Source organism: Malaya genurostris, chromosome 2 (assembly GCF_030247185.1).
Source record: "Malaya genurostris strain Urasoe2022 chromosome 2, Malgen_1.1, whole genome shotgun sequence".
Classification (NCBI taxonomy): domain Eukaryota; kingdom Metazoa; phylum Arthropoda; class Insecta; order Diptera; family Culicidae; genus Malaya; species Malaya genurostris.
The window spans coordinates 89,714,284-89,732,975 of NC_080571.1; the positions used below are offsets into that span (position 1 = coordinate 89,714,284).

At 37.0% G+C, this 18,692-nt stretch overlaps 1 protein-coding gene across 2 annotated transcripts in view; it reads right to left on the minus strand.

Annotated features, from left to right (window-relative positions):
• Nucleotides 1-1,493: 1,493 nt before the first annotated feature.
• LOC131429302 (protein obstructor-E-like) overlaps nt 1,494-18,692 on the minus strand; it is a 107,277-nt gene continuing 90,078 nt past the window's right edge. For both annotated transcript variants that reach the window (XM_058593362.1, XM_058593363.1), the window contains exons 3-6: nt 10,574-10,798; nt 2,447-2,635; nt 2,151-2,362; nt 1,494-2,018 (exon numbers count right to left, since the gene is read on the minus strand). In XM_058593362.1, coding sequence (XP_058449345.1) covers nt 1,947-2,018; nt 2,151-2,362; nt 2,447-2,635; nt 10,574-10,798 — 698 coding nt within the window. In that variant the 3' untranslated portion in view covers nt 1,494-1,946. The remainder of the gene's footprint in view (nt 2,019-2,150; nt 2,363-2,446; nt 2,636-10,573; nt 10,799-18,692) is intronic.

Here is an 18,692-nt window from a genome sequence, read left to right on the forward strand (position 1 = left end):
TTTAAATCCGACAACATTGTTGCTTGTTGTGGCCTTCGGTACATGAAATTTCTTTATCATTCCATGAAGACAATTAGAACTTAAATTCAGTTATTGCTCTTTTTCTATTTTATGGTAGCCCCCTTCCACTTCCACTTATCTAACTTTTAATAAAAGTGATGTACTGATACAAACAAACCAGAATTAGTTACATAATAAAGAACAGAAAAATACAAAAATTAATGTTTTTCATGTAATTTAGAGTAGCAAATCGTTTGATTAAAAATAGTGATTTTTAAGTAGGTTAACTTATTTAAACTGTAATACTAATATGATACAAAGGATGATTTTTTGCTGGTTTCTTTTTGACAACACTGTTTTTGACAGATCACGCGTGAATCGTGCCTTGTGTCATTGTCAAACTTGTTCAGTTTGGTCTATAATTTAATCATGAATCGTCGTTTTCTCTTTAATTTAATCAGGAATCGGCACAGGCAAAGTTGGAGAAAGATCCACTTTTTATCGAAAAATTGCGTTCAGTGACGAAGCTCATTACGTCAACAAGCAAAATGGCCAAACAGAAAGAAATAATGAAATTTACACGACATGTAAATCAATAGTAACACGCTTAGTTTTGCATCTAAATTATGTTGTTTTGAAAAGGCTACCAATGCATTCGAAAAAAGTCACTGTTTGGTATGGATTATGGGCCGGTGGCATTATTCGTGAAATAGTGGAGAGAGTGTGCCAAAATTGGAGCTTGCGCATAGGCTAGTTGGCCCGGGTTGACGGTCTAATGCATAAGGCGCTGGTCTTACAAGCCTGTTGTCATATGTTCGAGACCCGACCTGGAAGGATTCTTGGTGTCAGTAGAATCGTAGTACTAGTACTAGCCATGCAATGATTCTGTATGCTATGAATCGGCTGCGAAGTCTGTTGAAACAGAAAGGCCAAATTCCACAAGAGGAATGTAATGTAATGCCAATGCTTTGCATAGGCTAGTTGTAATATATTTTAATGAATTCTAATCAATGTGACTGTATTAATATTGTATTAATATAAAAGTCATATATACTGAAAGCTACGGCGAAGAAAAACGTATGTAAATTGTCTAAAGTTATAAACGTTTTTCATAAAAAAAAAACAAAGAACACCTCCACCAGTAACAAATGCGCCACATCACACGGTACCTGGATAGTCATCTCCTTATAAGACCAAGACAACCGAGACAGCACTCCCACTGCATATCAAGCAGTAAAATTCGTGCATAGCACCCATCTCAGCACTACGGTAACCCGTTCGTCCGTCTTCTGAGAAAATCAACCGACACCGTCTCCAGCAGCATCCTTCTGCCGGAAAGTCATAAAACTGTCATATTACAGAAGATATTAAATCGTTCAAGTTGTCACATTAGGAAAACTTTTCCCTCCGGCGGCAGCGCGAAGTATGGGGGGGGGGGGGGGGGGGTGGGTTTCTCTACAACACTAGAAATACAGCAGAAGCCAGTGGCAGTGTTTCTATTATCTTAATACTTTATTTATCTTTCGCTTTTTACGCCTTCCTCTTCTTTCCGATTTTAAATAAAAAGCACAATAAAAACGAGTGGAAAATAATACAATATTTTAAACATTATTTTCAATTAAAAATATTATTTATGTACAAAACTTATGAAGTTTTCTTCCGCACATTTGGCTTTGTCTGTTTAGCCCGATGGTGATGTCGGCGGCTAGAACATATTGTTTTCGTTGAACGTAGATTTGTTGTGCCGTGGCTGTGTTCGATGTGTCCAAACCGACCACTTTCCGAAATGAAATGTCAAGTATAATATAAATTTTTGCTACAGCAGCGCCGAAGCGGACTTCCATTGGTTACACAATAGACGTGGAAAGGGTTCGACCTAAAAGTTGTTGAGGAAAAACCCTTCGCGAACAAGCAGCAATGGCGTCTCAACAGTCATTATCACGAGTTTAGTTTTTGTTTCGTCCTCCACTGGGCTTTCCCTGGATGGCACCGGGTGGCAGATTCGAAATGGCATTACCCTGTTGGTTGGATTTTTTTTTTCACCGGAGATTGCAAAAATGGAAATGAGAATCATAATCAACATTAATGGTCAAAAATAAGTTTCCATTAAGTCACACGCCAGTGACTGGCATGCGTTTGCGTCACAGTACCTTTCCCTGCTCTAAATCTCCATCCAGTGGCAGCGGGGTGGTCGGAACATCACAATCCTCCGTCGGTGGAACGACGCAACGTAGACTTCTCCGGTCGAACACAAGCATCGCTGGGCACCGTTGCAGCCGTGGATAACCTCCCTGACACTGCCAGTAACGATTGCAGGACTTTCCTAGTGGAACATTACCATTAGCATCATCATTGCAAAGAGCTGAAATGGGACGAAAAAAGCAAAGCAACAACAAAATTAGAACAACAAAAAAAAGAAATCATACAAATTGTCATGGGTATTTACGGTGCTTCTGACATCCTTCAACGTTTTCGGGCCAGTCGCAGCTGTGGGCATTCTCATTGTACAGCAGTCCACCGATGCAGAGCTGTTCGGTTGCCGTTCCGTTCCAGCATGTCCAGTAGCGAGTGCAGGACGTTTCATGACCGAAGATACCGTACAGCCAGTCGCAGTGTTCCGTCGAAATGGGCCCATCTGGAGGAAAATTGATAAGTTTTAGTTTGTTTGCGTATCAGTTATGTGGAATCCAATCTACACAGAAAGAGAAGATGAAACTTACACGACATGTAAACCAATTGTACTATTAAACAGACATCAGTTGAAACGAAAATCTGATTTAAAACCATGATTGATGTAAAATTACATTGAAATGCATTTACTTTTTCATCGAACAAGGCTGTATATTTACAAATCGCTTAGTTTTGTAATGTAACATTCCATTCAATTACCTGCTCCAAATATGTGCATGAAAATAAATGTAAATTCACAAAATATTTTCATCTGTGTACAATAATTAAACCCTAATTTCGTTGGTTTCTGTCAAATATTCTGGGTATACAAATCAGGTTCCAGAGTATTTAACCGATTAGCTCAGAAGTTATATGGGAAGGCTTTCACGAACTGCAGAAAGGGCAACGTATATGAAGATGGACTTTGAGCAGCTCCCAGGGCATAACGACCATGGATCGGAGAAATGTCATTAACATATATAAATGAAATGGGAGTGGGTCATTTCGCCAATAGCCATTTCGCCGAAAGTCGTTTCGCCGAAAAGGACATTTGCCGTCATTTTGCCGAAAAGGACATTTCGCCCAAAGGGTTAACAAATGGAAGATGATTTGTCTTTATTTTAAATCAATTCCAATTACGATATTAAGACGATTTCAGGATTCGGCAAAATGACCCTTTCGGCGAAATGACCCTTTCGTCGAAATGACTCTTTCGGCGAAATGGCTTTCGGTGAATCGGCATTCGGCGAAATGTCATTCGGCGAAATAACCCTTTTGTCGAAATGGCTTTTTGTGAAACGGCTTTCGGCGAAACGGTTTTTGGCGAAATGGTTTTCGGCGAAATGACTCTGATCCAAATGAAATTCAACTGACAAATTGACCAGAAAAGTCTTATTTGCCAAGCGAGCTGCTGCTGCAGGCAGAAGCTTAAAATTCCGTTGTCACGAAGCCGATGAATTTGAAAAAAAGGAGGAGCCGGCGTTGAAATTTAAAAACAATGTACATAAGAGTATATCAGGCGTGTCTTTTAATAATGCCGGATTTTTGAAACGGATGTCTCTATAAACCGGGATCTGTTTCTTCGTATAAACTATCTCTGTATTGTCACCTTTTGTTCTGGAAAACCATGACTGATTTATTAATTGCAAGTTAGTAGATATATATTTAGTAGAATTAACATGTCAAAATTCCAGCCAAGTAAAGAACAATTGCGGAAAGTGTAAATTGTTACTGCGGCTTAAAAAAAGTGTTGCTCATTGAGCTCTTGTTGAAGCTTACCGGAAACATGCTCTATCAGTCGCGACTTGTGAACGTTGATTTATGCGTTTTAAAAGTGGGAATTTCAGTGCGAAACACTAAGAACGGACAGTTAAATCCAGAAAACTTAAGTTGGCGAGATGTAAAAATAATCGAAACAAAAATTCATAGAGTCGAAAACAAATAGCGGAGGGGTTAAACGTCGGCCCAGGCCAATCATCGACATCAACTGTAAAACCTAATCGTTTCGGGAATAAAATGAGACTGTACATTTGGTGGGATCAAAAATGTGTTTTGTACTACACGCGCAAACGACTACAAATGATGAAATTAAGTCAAGCAGTGCGTGAAAATGACCACAATGCTCTAAATGCTATGAGAAAGTCGTTTGGCAGCACGAAAATGCATCACCCACTCAGCGAAAGAGATCGAAAATATAATTTCTTAACTCAGATGGGAACTGACCCACCATACCTTCCAGACTGGGCCCCTCCCGACCATCAATCGTTTTCATCGATGTATCTCGCACTTATGAAGGGAGCAGAACCAGTTATGAAAATAGCTGAGTCTCGTCAAATGATGAATAGTTTTTTTCAACGTGGTATTCGTGAGATCCATCGATCACACATCACACAGTAAATAAAAATTAAGCTATAATCCAATTAATAGTAAAGTATGGTGGGGAAAAGCCGAAAATACGGGTAAACCTCTATTATCGGAAATCGGAGGCACTGCACCAATTAATATTAGTATTGTTGTGTAGAGCATCGAAAATAATCAAAACTTTGGCACTTTGTCGTGAATACGTCTTTGTTTTATTTGGGCGCCTTTTCAAAATTCGCTCTGTACAAGAACTTAATCGCGCATGTCTCTTGTATGTAACGCACCAACAGAATTTTTTCATCATACCCTCGAAAGTATGATCAGCAATTCATGATAAAATTTTCAGTAGTACGAGATAACCACAATTGATTCAAAATTGAAATTTTCTAATTTATTTTGGAACGAACAAGAATTAGGGTGAAAGGTGAAAGAATCATCGCACAAAGCGTATCGCGCAAAACCGACACGTAGAAATACGGAATATTTTCAATGATTGAACGCAGTAGGCCTGCGACAAGTTTGGTTCGCTAGTCCAACAGACTCAAACGATGGTCAATTTAGTAATTCAATTTATAACTAAAATGCCATTGTTTGTTACAGGCCACCCTACTCCACCTTAGTTTGAACCAGTAATCGTAGGTCCCAAAACAAAGTAATTGAAGTAGATTAGATTTATGGTTAAGGAAATCTGGGCGTGAAATATATTATTTATTTGCTTCATTTCGTTTTGATTGTATAAGAACCTGAATTACTGAATTTCATAAATTTTCATTTGAAGGAACTATAGATACTTTTTACCCACGCTTGACGAGTGAATATCAATAGTTTATAATTTTAAAATTCATACAATCTAAGATGGTGACTTTCGGTTTGTGGACATTTTTTCAAATCGCTATATAATTTTTATTTTCGAGGGTTTGATAAGTAAGTTATTGGAATTAATGTCATATTAATTCCTTACCTTTTTGACAAATCCTAGATGGCCACAGATATCATCGTAATCGGCCTTGTCCTCTACACACCCTGTAATTTTTTGCTCTTGTGTGCAAGTGAAGCATTGAAAGTTTGCAAAATCCACACAATCAATCAACGGAAGTGTGAAAAAACATGTCAGTTTTATTCATACTCACGTCGTATCCATTTCTGTCTCTGACATTACTCGCTGTCACCTTTTTGCCTTTCTCATATAGAAAGGTTATTTAATCATTGTGAAAACCGACTTTTGAACCGAGGACGAATGTCATATACCATTCGACTCAGCTTGACGAACTGAGCAAATGTCTGTGTGTGTATGTGTGTATGTGACAAAAAATGTCACTCGATTTTCTCAGAGATGGCTGAACCGATTTTCACAAACTCATATTCAAATGGAAGGTCTTACTGTCCCATAGATCGCTACTGAATTTTATCCCGATCCGACTTTTGGTTCCGGAATTACAGGGTGATATGCACCAAAAAATTTAATAAATTCTTACTCACTTTTCTCAGAGATGGCGCGACCGATTTTCACAAACTTAGATTCCAATGAAAGATATTATAGTCACATAGATCGCTATTGAATTTTATCTTTATCCGACTTCTGGTTCCGGAATAACAAGTCAATATGTGCAAATCAATGAAAAAATGCGCACTCAATTTTCTCGGATATTTCTGAACGGATTTTTACAAACTAAGATACAAAAATAAGGTCTTGAAATTCCTTGAAAATTCTCCGAAAAGTTTATCTAGATCCGACTTCTGGTTCCGGTATTACAGAGCGATTAGTGAAAATTTTCAATTTCATGAGTATTTTTTCACAAGCGATGGTGAAACGAGGTGCACATTTTCATAAAACTTACTACTAAATCTATCTAGTTAGCAAATTTGTTAGTTAGTGAATCTACTAATCTACTTTGCAACTACTAGTCCTCGGTTTCCGCTTCCGCAAGCACCATAAATAGTGAAGAAAAGCTTCAAAACCGGAACTCACTTCGATTTATTAGCAACGGTTAAACCGATTTTCACTAATCATGATTCAAATTAAAGTTGTCAATTTCTTAGAAGTTACTGTGCTATTTCATCCAAATCCGACTTCCGGTTCCGAAATTATAGCGCAATGAGTATCAAATCTTTCAAACTGTCATACAAAATGATGCAACCGTTGGTAAGGAAGGATAAAACGCCACCGCCTAGCACCCACCTTGCTTAATTCAATTTTGTATAACGTGGAGGGTTGCCACATTTGAATCTATATTAACTTGACATAACTGTTTAAAGTTAAAAAGGTGATGGTAGTATATACCATTGAAAGTTTTTGATTTTATTCAAGTTTGAAAAAAATCTTGACAGAATCTTCTAGTGATTTTCCCGAAAATAAAGGTAATATGAGAAAGGCATCATAACACCACTAGGTGGATAAAAAAAGGTATTTTAATTCAATTTGTGTTCATAATTGGCTACAGCATATTTCTAATTGTTAAAGTGATCGCATAAAAAAGGTGAGTTGATTTTAGATTTTTCTACGATGTGCTTTGGTTCTTTTTTTAGTTGCGTCTAATTTTAATTTCGTTGTGATGAAAAATTACTTTTTTAATGGCGTTGTGTGATGAAAAACTACTCAGAAGTCTAAATAGGGAAGTTAATCCGACCGCTTTTTTAATATTCTTATTTCATTTATGTAATTGAAATGAGTTTGTCCTGTGGTTTTTAGCACAATGGCTCGTAGTTACACACAAAAGACACAAAAACGTGGTGAATTGCTTTTATTTTAGTGCCATTATTCGAAGAAATAACATTAACTGATTTATCAAACCCACAATTTCAAATTATAGGCGCACAGGTTGACTCCACTATTTTTAGAACTAGCAAAAATTAACTTTTTTTGTAAAACGCTTGTACCTTATGATAAAAAAAGAACCGGAATTTTCATTTTAAAATTGCCGCGCTTGTCCAATCGGTAAACTTTTATTCTCTCAACGTTGGCAACACTTTAATATACATTCTGTCAAATTTTGACGCATATCGTACGATTAGTTTTTGTCTATACAAAAAAGTTGAAAAATTTTCGTGTGGCGATTTTTATAATGCATGAAAAATTAGAACAACGTGCGTGCATCAAATTTTGTGTTGCAAATGGAAGTGTTCCGAAACGTTGAAAATGTTAGAAAAGGCCTTTGGTGAATCGTGTCTAGGAAAAACACACGCATACGAGTGGTATAAACGCTTCAAAGATGGTCGTACAAGCTTGGATCATGATGAGATCCCTGGTCGCCCAACAACATCTATTACTGAAGAAAACATTAAATCGGCGAAGCAAACCGTGTTGCAACATCGTTCTGTACCGATTAGAGAGATTGCTTATGGATCAGCCGAACACATTTTAACTGATGTTTTGGGTTTGAAACGCGTCGCTCCTCGGCTGGTGCCAAAATAGCTGAATTTCATTCAAAAACAGCGTCGTGTTGATGTGGCCAAAGATATGATTTCCAACGCAGATAGTGACCCCACATTCATCGAATGCATCATAACTGGTGATGAGGTGTGGATCTATGAATATGACATCGAAACCGCACAACAATCGATCGAATGGTGCTTCGAAGGCGAGCCGTTGTTCTAAATTTTCAACCATTATAAAAATCGCCACACGAAAAATTTTCAACTTCTTTGTATAGACGCCAAACAAAAACTAATCGTACGATATGCGTCAAAATTTGACAGAATATGTATAAAAGTGTTGCCAACGTTGAAGGAATAAAAGTTTACCGATTGGACAAGCGCGGGAATTTTAAAATGAAAATTCCGGTTCTTTTTTGATCATAAGGTATATCAAAATTCAACAAATATATAAATAAATTGCTATGCATAGAAAGTCACGCAGAAGCCTAACCTTCAATTTGATATACATAACGATTCTTAATCCTCCTAGTGGTGTGATAAAGTCTTTTTGGCAATTTAAACAATCTCATTCAATGATTCATAACATTCTACCCTCAGCCATTAGTACTGTAAGCTTATCCAATAAATACTCACTATAACTTTTCCGAATTTTATCAATATTGTTATCTTTCAAATAAGCCTAAGTTTATAGAAAATCGTTGAGTCATCTTCGAAGAAAATCAGCCAATGAAAAACCGCACGGTTAGTCGGTTACGTCATTATACTATTATATCTTTGGAACCGGAAGAGTTAACCATTTGATATTCAAACCTGATCTTTAATTCAAAAGTAGCATTCGAACGAGCCTAGACTTGTTGAAATATGCTTGGCCACTAGGGTGGGACAAATTTTTGATCTCATCTAAACTTGAGCTAGATAGGTGAAACTATACTTTCCGACATTTGTAAAAAAAAGTTACCAACGGTAAACCGATATAAGATCCCAACAATGGTCGATTTCTGAAATTATCTAGCACCACTGCTGCTAGTGATCGTTACAGGATGTAACTTTGTTTAAAAGCTTGCTTCAGATAGAATTGGAATAAAGACAATTGCCTGTATTTCAATTATTTATTATTGAATTCAAGATCTTTTTTTATACAAATGTAGCGTTTTCTTCATACTTTTAAGAAAAAATACGGATAAAATTATTCGTCACGGTTTCGAAGGAACTCTCGAATTTTTCCTGTAACACGGCTCATTAGGCGGCGCACACCTTCTTCGTCCATCGTTTTAGCTATCTTATCTATTGATGTCTTTGACAACCTTTCCCTTTGCCGTGAGTCTCCTCTTCATGATTGTCCAGTATTTCTCAATAGAGCGGAACTGGGGCAGTTGGGTGGGTTAAGGTTTTTCGGAACAAACTGGACCCCTTTCTCTGCATACCATTCATGAACGACTTTGCTGTAATGACAGCTTGCCAAAACATTACGGGATGGTCGTGGGATCGAATAAACGGCAAAATTCGTTTTTGGAGACACTCTTTTTGGTATATTTCCGATGTCATTTTCTTATTTGTAACGAAAACTTTCGTTACTTACTTTTCTCCAAAATCTTACCACGCACTTTCCGGTCGACAGTTCCACTCCGACGATTGGTTTGAGGCTTCCGAATCGTCGTCAATGTTTCCTTATACCGTTTGATAACGCGCCAAACGGTATTTCTGGGCAATTTCAGCTGTTTAGCTAGCCTAGATGCAGACCACAATGGATTCTCCAAATAACTGTGCACAATTTTTCCCTTCTTTCGGATTCCATTTTGATTGATTACAAAGTACAGTCGATTTTCGGAATGTCAAAAATCATACGTGAAGCTGACAAAATTCCCGACACGTGGGCGCCAAGAACTTCCAAATCCATCCACCAGGAGCGCCACAATATGGGCAAAAGTTTGTTCCAATTCTAAATGAAGCAAGCTTTAATGTGCTATAGCGTTTGATCTGAGTTATGTGATGTCTTCAGTATAGTTACTCAGCTCAATCTGAAGATTCTTTTCAAGTGACAAAACTTACTGTGAAGGCACAAAAAGTCATGCAAGTTATTTTTTGTTTGCATATAATAGAAACGCCCATATCTTCTAAACTATATATGATAGAGAGTTTATGTCTGCGGCAAAGTTATTGGGTGCGAGTCTCCAGCCGATTTTTTGATAAAAAGTCAATTTCCCCATGCTACATCCCATACAAACTTTATACTTCGGGCACGAAAATATAGTTTTTCCCATCTAGATAAAAATTTTCTTAGTTCTTACGGGACAAAAAAGAAACACGAAAAGTTTAGTGGAGCTAGAAAATAAACCTTTTCATTATTTTTCCATGCAATTTTGTCGAGCTGAGTCGAACAGTATATAACACTATGGGTCTCCGAGGTTCCGTTCGAATCGTTTTTTTTTTTCAGTAATTCTGGCACCTTTCTAAAGAAAAAGGCAAAAACATTTTAAAACCTAAACCTAACCTAATTGTCCCACCTTACCCTATACATTAAAAAGTACGTTTGTTCTCTAAAAGGTGCAATTGATTTTCACATAATTCGAACCTAAAATATGATTCTAAACAATTCTTTCATTCTTATATATGAATCATCGTAAGACAACAACTCCAGCACCAAGAAAATTACCAAGATTCAACTTACTTGCCAACTGTTTCCCATCGCAGTAGTCCGATCGCCACGGGTAGTCACAGCCTTCGGTGACGCCACGATGCTTCCCGGCAAACACCAATCCATTCGGACAGTCGTACAGCTCCGGCTGATTGTTGACACATTCCCAATACCGGTCGCAATAGGTCACGTCCCCGACCACCTTCGATTTCAGTTTACACGGGTCCTCCTGGTCCTGTCGCTGTGCCGCGGTGAAACCTGCAAAGTCAAATGTAAAGATAAGAACACAACGTCACAGTTTGGTTTGGCGGAGAAACGCGAATGTTATTCCGAACGAATCGGTTCTTGCGTATATGAGCAATTAGCGCTGACATGCCATGCACAAGGAACCGTTGGGGAAACTTATAAATTGAATTTAGCAATTACCAAGTCGTTTAACAAGTAATAAGGAGCGGTATGATAGTAATGTAAAGTTGATCAACTTCCGTATTTGCATAGGGCCATTCATTACCCAGTAAATTGTTTGTAATTTTGACATGTTGTTATGAAAATTTATTGTTATTGAATGTGAAATTTTGGAACTGTTGAGTTGGTAAGCACTCAATTACTTCTGAATATAAAATTTGTCATAATTACTGAAGTACCCGAAGTAAAGATGAACCCGGATAACATCAGCAATTGAGTTCAATGAAAAAATCGACCAATTAAAATTGAAGTTTATAATTCTCTCTCTAAACTATCGGAACAATTCTGTTTTAAAATGATGAACTTATACCCTGCAAACATCAAAGTGAGCCAACGAGTGTCCTTGTTAGAATGAAACTCGGTTAGCTGTCCCGTGCCGTGATGACAGCGGTGTTCTCCGATATGCTAAACGGTTCGCGCGCGGTCGGCAGCAAAATATCAAATGAAAAAGTTGAGTGCTCTTTGAACAAAACCACTTGACTGTAAATGTAAATGAACATCATACCGGCGTGCTCGTCGTCTCCGTTTGGCGTGTCTCTGGCGACCCAGCAGCTCCAAAGTTGGTTACACTACGGCACTTCAGGCTACCGGTTCGGTGGCATATTGGTATTGGAGCGTGAAAAATAACTCCCGCCTGCACACTGCCACCGTGCTGATTGTCGCCAAAGCACAAAGTTTTAATTATATTCTATGTAATTGAATACACTTAACATCGTTTAAAAGTTTTCCATTGATCTACACGCCAAAATCGGCGAAGAATTAATCTGTTGTCAGTCCGGGATGAAAACATTTAGGCGGAACTCGATTGGGGAGACTTTCTTTTTCTTGTAGGGCACGAATTACCAAGAAATATACTGATTACTAAATGTACTTGGAAACTTTGCTTTACCAAATTGAATTTGTGTATTAAGTCAATTTAAATGAGGCCATGGAAAGAGTGAAAGGCGTTACCGAATACGCTCTAGTTTTTGGCAATTTTTTATGCATTTATCTCATTAGTAAAATTAGCAAACAATTTCATATTAGGGCTCTTTCGCGACAAAATCTGGACCGATTAAATTTGGAATAAAACAAATTTTCAGTTAGTTCAATCCAAAACACATGTTTTATTCATTCAATTGTGCATTATTAGTCATCCTAAAACTAATTACACACGGAGAACCCTTCGATCATAAAATTGCGATATCGTAGTTTTTGATTTTTGCGATAGTTGATTTAACTAATTTCTTTTTGATTCAACCAAAATGGTTTTTGATTTGCATATATTCAAGTAGTTGAAAAATATGTTGTTTTGAATGCTGTCAAATACCGGAGACAGTTGAAAGCAAAACAATAATCGCAATGCAAAATCAACAACAACATCGATGGTTAAAGCGTTTGGTGAAATTATGTTCATTCGATTTGACAAATTTATGATAACAAGTGTTTATCTAACAGCGGTGTTGTGATAAAGTTAACCTTGTTTAAGATGAAAAAGATTTGGTGACAAATTAGAAAATGTTAATGAATGATCATCTCGTAATCTTTCAGGTATGCGCAAAAATTTTATGCTTCAAATTCGATCATTGATTTACTTCCAGCAGACTGTTTTACTTCCAGCTGTTTGATACCGATGATGATGTTCATGCATTAGCAATAAAACGCTTTTTGACATGAATTTAATTTATAAAAGTAACAAGAGCGAAGGGTTTCAAACACACAGAGGCGCTGCGATTGAATGGCGCGTTTGAATTGCCGTCGCAAAATTCCAATTCCCAGCGGTTGATGCACCCAAGTTCATATAAATTGACTAAAATTATCAGTGCATAACTTTAGTTCAACCGTTTGACGGCATCATCTTTCAATACTCATTTTTTTTCACTTTCAATACTCATGTCTAAAACAAATAAAATCGATTTATTTTTAAACTAACAGAATTTTTTTTCTTTTTTTTTTTATTCAAGAATATAATGTTTAAGGCACACTGCTTAAGCTCTAAGATGCCAAGGGCTTTTACTAATTTAAAATTTGCGACTAACTTAAAACTAGGGTTGTATCATTAAGTAATGTCATATTTGGGTCGCAGTGGCAGATCCGGCCTTCATGTGGTGATCGGCCGGTGAATTGAATATTTCATGAGAGTCTTCCATATGGCGTTGGTGAATATTCCTGTTGGCCGCATTCTTCGGTCCGTGTGGGTCCGCGGAGAATTTTGTTTCAATAACAACACCAGTTCTTTCTACTAAAATATTTGTTGAAATTGAAAGGTATGTGTCTTCACTAATTGACAGCATTTTTTTTTTTTTTTCAAACAGTTAAATTAGTTGTCGTCAGTCGTCAACCATCGTTTCTGCTAATCGAAAAACAAAAATGACAGTTTAGTGAAAACAACAATCGATTAGTTGTACCAAATTTTAACCAATCGAATTCAGAAAATCAACTAATATTCTGGTTTAAATGGGATCGCGGGTGGTTCCGTGCAGTTATTTAATAAGGCTGCCTGAAGAAACTACAAACTTTTGAGTTTATTCCAGCCATTAGAATCTGTGCACTTCTCTGCAATCGATTTAGCTGTTTTTGTCCAAGATTTTCGAAATTTCTCTATAGTTATAGCTTGTTATTTATATTGAGAGAGTTCTCTCTTCACGAAAGCCCAATACCGCACGATAAGTCACAATTTCGGGGTACAAGAGCAAATGTTAAAAAATGGGTTAAAAAAATGTAGTTTTTGGAGACATTTTGTCGAAGGTTTGTCAAAAAAAACTCAATGAGCACTCTTTGGAACACGGCCAGACGAATGAGGAATCGTAATGTGAGAAATAAGAGTGAGGAATACTCGAACCGATGGTTATTTAACTTTGCAAGGAAAGTTTACCCAGATTCTGTTCCTACGCAGAGCATTATTCGGGAATCTCCTCTTAAAAATATTTTCATTGATAGCCCCTTTTCAATGATTGAATTTTATATAGAACTCTTGTCTTGTAACAATAACGCTCCTGGGTTGGACAGAATTAAATTCAACTTGGTGAAGAATCTGCTCAACCTCACAAAAAGACGTTTGTTGGAATTGTTAAAAAAGTTTCTTGACCAAAATATTGTTCCACCTGACTTAAGGCAAGTGGAAGTTATCGCCATTCAAAAGCCGGGGAAACCAGCTTCCAATCACAACTCATATAGACTCATTGCTATGTTTCCCTGCATCAGAAAATTGTTAGAAAAAATTAAAATTAAAAAAACACTTGGGTCCAGACGAACGGTTTGTTGTCAGATACTCAATTTGTAGCCTTGCATTACTTTCGTCTGACATCCAAATTGCCTTCGCTCAAAAACAACAGATGGCATCAGTATTTTTGGACATTAAAGGAGCATTCGATTCAGTTTCCATTGATGTTCTTTTAGACAAGCTCCACCAACATGGATTTCCAGCGGTTATAAATCATTTTTTGCACAACCTTTTGTCTGAGAAACGCATGCATTTTTCACACAGCGATTTGGCAACATTTTTAAGCTACATGGGTCTCCGGTAAGGCTCATGCCTCAGTCAGCTCCTCTATAATTTTTACGTGAACGAGATTGACAGCTGTCTAGTAACCCCATGCACACTAAGACAATTGGCGCAGGATGGCGTGGTTTCAGCTACTGGACCCAAAGCTATTGATCTGCAAAAACCATTGCAAGATACCTTAGATAACTTGTCCGTTCCGGCTGTTCATCAGGGTATCGAATTCTCTGCGGAAAAAAAAGAGCTGGTCGTCTTTTCAAGAAAGCATGACCCTGCGCTGCTTCAACTTCATATAATGGGAAGAATGATCCAACAGGTTTTGACTTTTAAATACCTCGGGGAGTGGTTTGATTCCAAATGCACGTGGGGAGGATTCATTAGATATCTGATACAAAATGTCAACAGAGAGTAACTTTTCTTCGAACAATAATAGGATCTTGGTGGGGTGCTCATCCGGAAGATCAAATAAAATTGTATCAGATAACGATACTTTCAGTGATGGAATATGGATGCGTTTGCTTTCTTTCCGATGCAAACTTATCAAATTAGAGCGAATTCAGTACCGTGTTTGCGAATTGCCTTAGACTGCATGCATTCGACACATACAATGAATCATGATGTTCTACCGGGAGTTTTTTCCATTGAAAGATCGCTTTTGGTAGCTTTCATCGCGACTGCTAATAAGATGTGAGGTACTGAATCCTCTGGTTATTAATAACTTCGAAAGGCTAGTTGAGCTTCAATCTCAAACAAGATTCATGACAGTATATTTTAACCATATGTCACAGGAAATCGACCCTTCAAGATATATTCCTATCCGTGACAGCCTCCTAAATGTCCCTGACTCAACTTATTTAGACACATCCATGCAACGCGAAGTGCGTGGAATCCCAGAACACCTACGCTCGATGGAAATCCCAGAAATATTTACAAGTAAGTTCAGGCATATTGGCTCTGAGAAAATATTCAACAAGGCATGGTTCAGGGGACTGGATGTGAGTAGCGATTTCATTGGTGTGATGTTAAACGTGTCAAGGGAAAAATGTATTATCATTTTCCGTAGCGTAAAGCATAATAACTTGCCATTTTCGCTACAATATTTCTAAATGAAAATAGTTAAAATACCATTGTTGGTAAAGAATTTGGCAGAAAACAAACAAAAAACTCATATATGCCATTTCACCAAGTTTAGCTTAGAAACAAATCAGCTTCCAAGAAGCGAATCAAAATTATTTAGAAATTCGTAAGACTACTGCAAGCATTTTCGCATGAGTTGTCAAGACATTTTGATTGAAAATAAAACAATAATCCAATAATTGATTTGAATCAACGTACCCTACGCATTCAACACCATATAATAATAAAAGTGAAAGTACCAATGAACTGCTACACTTCTACAGCATATAATCAAGACAATTGAATGCACCAGCATTCTCGAATGTTCATTTTCACACCTAGCAACACATCAAACTGCACACTTATTTTCCACAAAAGCGCCAATTCATTCCGTCTCGGCGGTTTTACGATTGCTCGGTATGTCTCACGCGAACCATGATGATGTGTGCAGTCATTCAAATTTGAAATTAACACACGGAACGACCGAAATCAGCATTTTCGCGAAAAATTTAGTTGATTTGCTGATTTTAGTTAGTTATTTTTTGAGACAACTAAAAAAATCTTACTTTTGCTGATTTAGATTTTTTATTCTCATTCCCTTAATAATAATAAAATATTTGTTGAAATGACTATATTTTTTAGTTGAATTCACAAATTAAACGTACTGTCATTTCTTAGCTAAGGCACACTTCATATCCAGTCAACTAATTTTTTAGTTGAATTAAAGAAATATAATGTTGTTTTCAACCAATATGAATGGTTGAATTGGCTTCTGCAATCTGCAGCTATATGGCGCCCTGTCACCGAAACGGTAACACCTTAATGACTACTAGCCACTAGATGGCACACTACTGCCGAAAAAAATTCAGACGCGGTTGTCTTTTCTATATTGGCAGGTATAAATACGATGTTGTGTTGGAGAAAAAGACATAAACGAAACGTAAACATCTTTTTGAATTTTTTTTCTTCTAAATCACTGTTTCTTCATTCTCACTGAAAACTTTGAGCACTCGGAAAACAAAAACCGAATACAAATAGTACACCGGACGGCGCAGCTCGGAAGGTTTGAAGATACAAAAAACCTTCATCACAATTAGAGTGAAACATTCGAAATTCACATCACTGTTCTGCGTAAAAACATTATTACGCACAATCGCTTCAAGTGCGCACAAATTCTGAATAAATACATTTTCCACTAACAGTTTACGTCATTTTTACATATCGGTTTAGAAAATTATATAGGGATATATCGTAACACATGCGAAAAACATCTAAACAATTTGCGAGCAGTTTCAACAAGACTGTCCCTTTTAGCTTTTTAATGGATTGTTTTGCTTTGACACTGCTGTCCTTCAGTAATGACGGTGATAGATAAATAGAATCAAAGTTTCTGATTTTAATAACGAAATTAGTTGTCAATGAGAATTTCGTGTTGGATTGAAATATTGCTGGTTTGTGTCCAGAATATTCGCCAACTAAACACATTCTCTAAAAATAAGAGTTTTTTTCAGCACAGTAAATTCTACATTTTAACTAATTTTATAGTTATTTTGGAAATTTTGTTGTTAGAATCAACTAATTCAAAAACAGTAATACGAATTAGGCGCAGAGCTAATTTCGGTCGTTCCGTGCATAAATTTGTTTATGATTATACACATTTACGTGTGCCAGCTAGTTCCACCAACCACCAACAGTGTACCAGAGTCGTTTTGTCGTGGAAATCATGATTGGTGGGATGTGGGAATCAAGCTAATATACAATTGAATCCATATTCCAACAGCAACAGAGCTGGGCGTTCGACGATGGCGATTATGTTGGACCGTGAACTTGAACGTACTCGTACCAAAGTGAATGGCTTCCACTGTACAGTATCAATTATTGTTATGCTGAAACTCGTTATGAATCCTCCTATATCCACTCCTTCAATTATATTGAACTTTAGTTGAACATAATACTTACTTAACTGTGTCAGTACAGAGTAAATGAATTTACCGAACTTTAAAATGAAATGAACATGGCTATAAAAAAAATTAAATAAATTCAACAATGTTACATTTTGTGTTTTTGCTGGTTACACTTTACAGCGAATAAAGTCTGCATGGTAAACTCGTTTGCTGAAGGTCATTCTGTTGTGGTGTAAGAACACTCACGTGGTAGTAGAACAGCTCGAGAAAAAGTTCCCAAAAGAAATAAATTCAATTCTAGTAATAAGATCGTTAGAAAATTTCTGATTTAGCAAATGAATGGCAGCAGTAGAGAAAATACCAAAATTATTATTTTAAGTACTCAAAGCACTACAAGGGATAATACCTGGAAGAAACGTATTCTACCATTCATCAGAACACGCAAACGTTCGGTGAAGTACGGATAATAAAAACTTTTGGCTTTGCCAATGTAGACGCATTTTCAATTTCCTCGATGAACAGTAAATTATGATTGTTGCAAACTAAAACGACGATACAGATGCTTAAAAAAACTTACGCTTGAAAATACCATATGAGGTGAGATAACCAGACAAACTTTCACCAGTGAAAAGATCGAAAGCGGCATAATATATTCAAAAAGCAGTACAACTGTTATCGCTAGATCGCCGAAAACACGAAAGCATTTGCGGTATAATAGACAGTAGCAAAATGTCCCATTCATTTCATTTGTACAATTCGTCTTCGACTCATCAGTGCATAATTGATTTTATTAAACTACTGATGCCACCTAACGGTTCACCTTGAACCGCTAAGCAGACGTGGTGATGTTGGTGCTAGTTTGCATATACACTTTTTTCACCGAAGTGTCCTGTCTTTGCTGAAGTACAGAAAAAAAATAAAAAAAGATGTTTACTTTTTTTGTATCCGATGAAATAATACCTTTCGGCTCGAAAAACGAAGCCCATATCTTTCGACTTTTTTTTGGAAATGTGGAAATGATTTCATTTGGTAGAATTAAAAACTTCGACTAGTGCATGTTTTGTTATGTTTGTTTCAACGGCGTTCCAACATTTCACACACACCACTTTTATACCACGATTTCTCCTTAGTCTAAAAAAATGCTTCAGTCTCAACGATGACAACATCAATTGGTGCACAGCAAGCT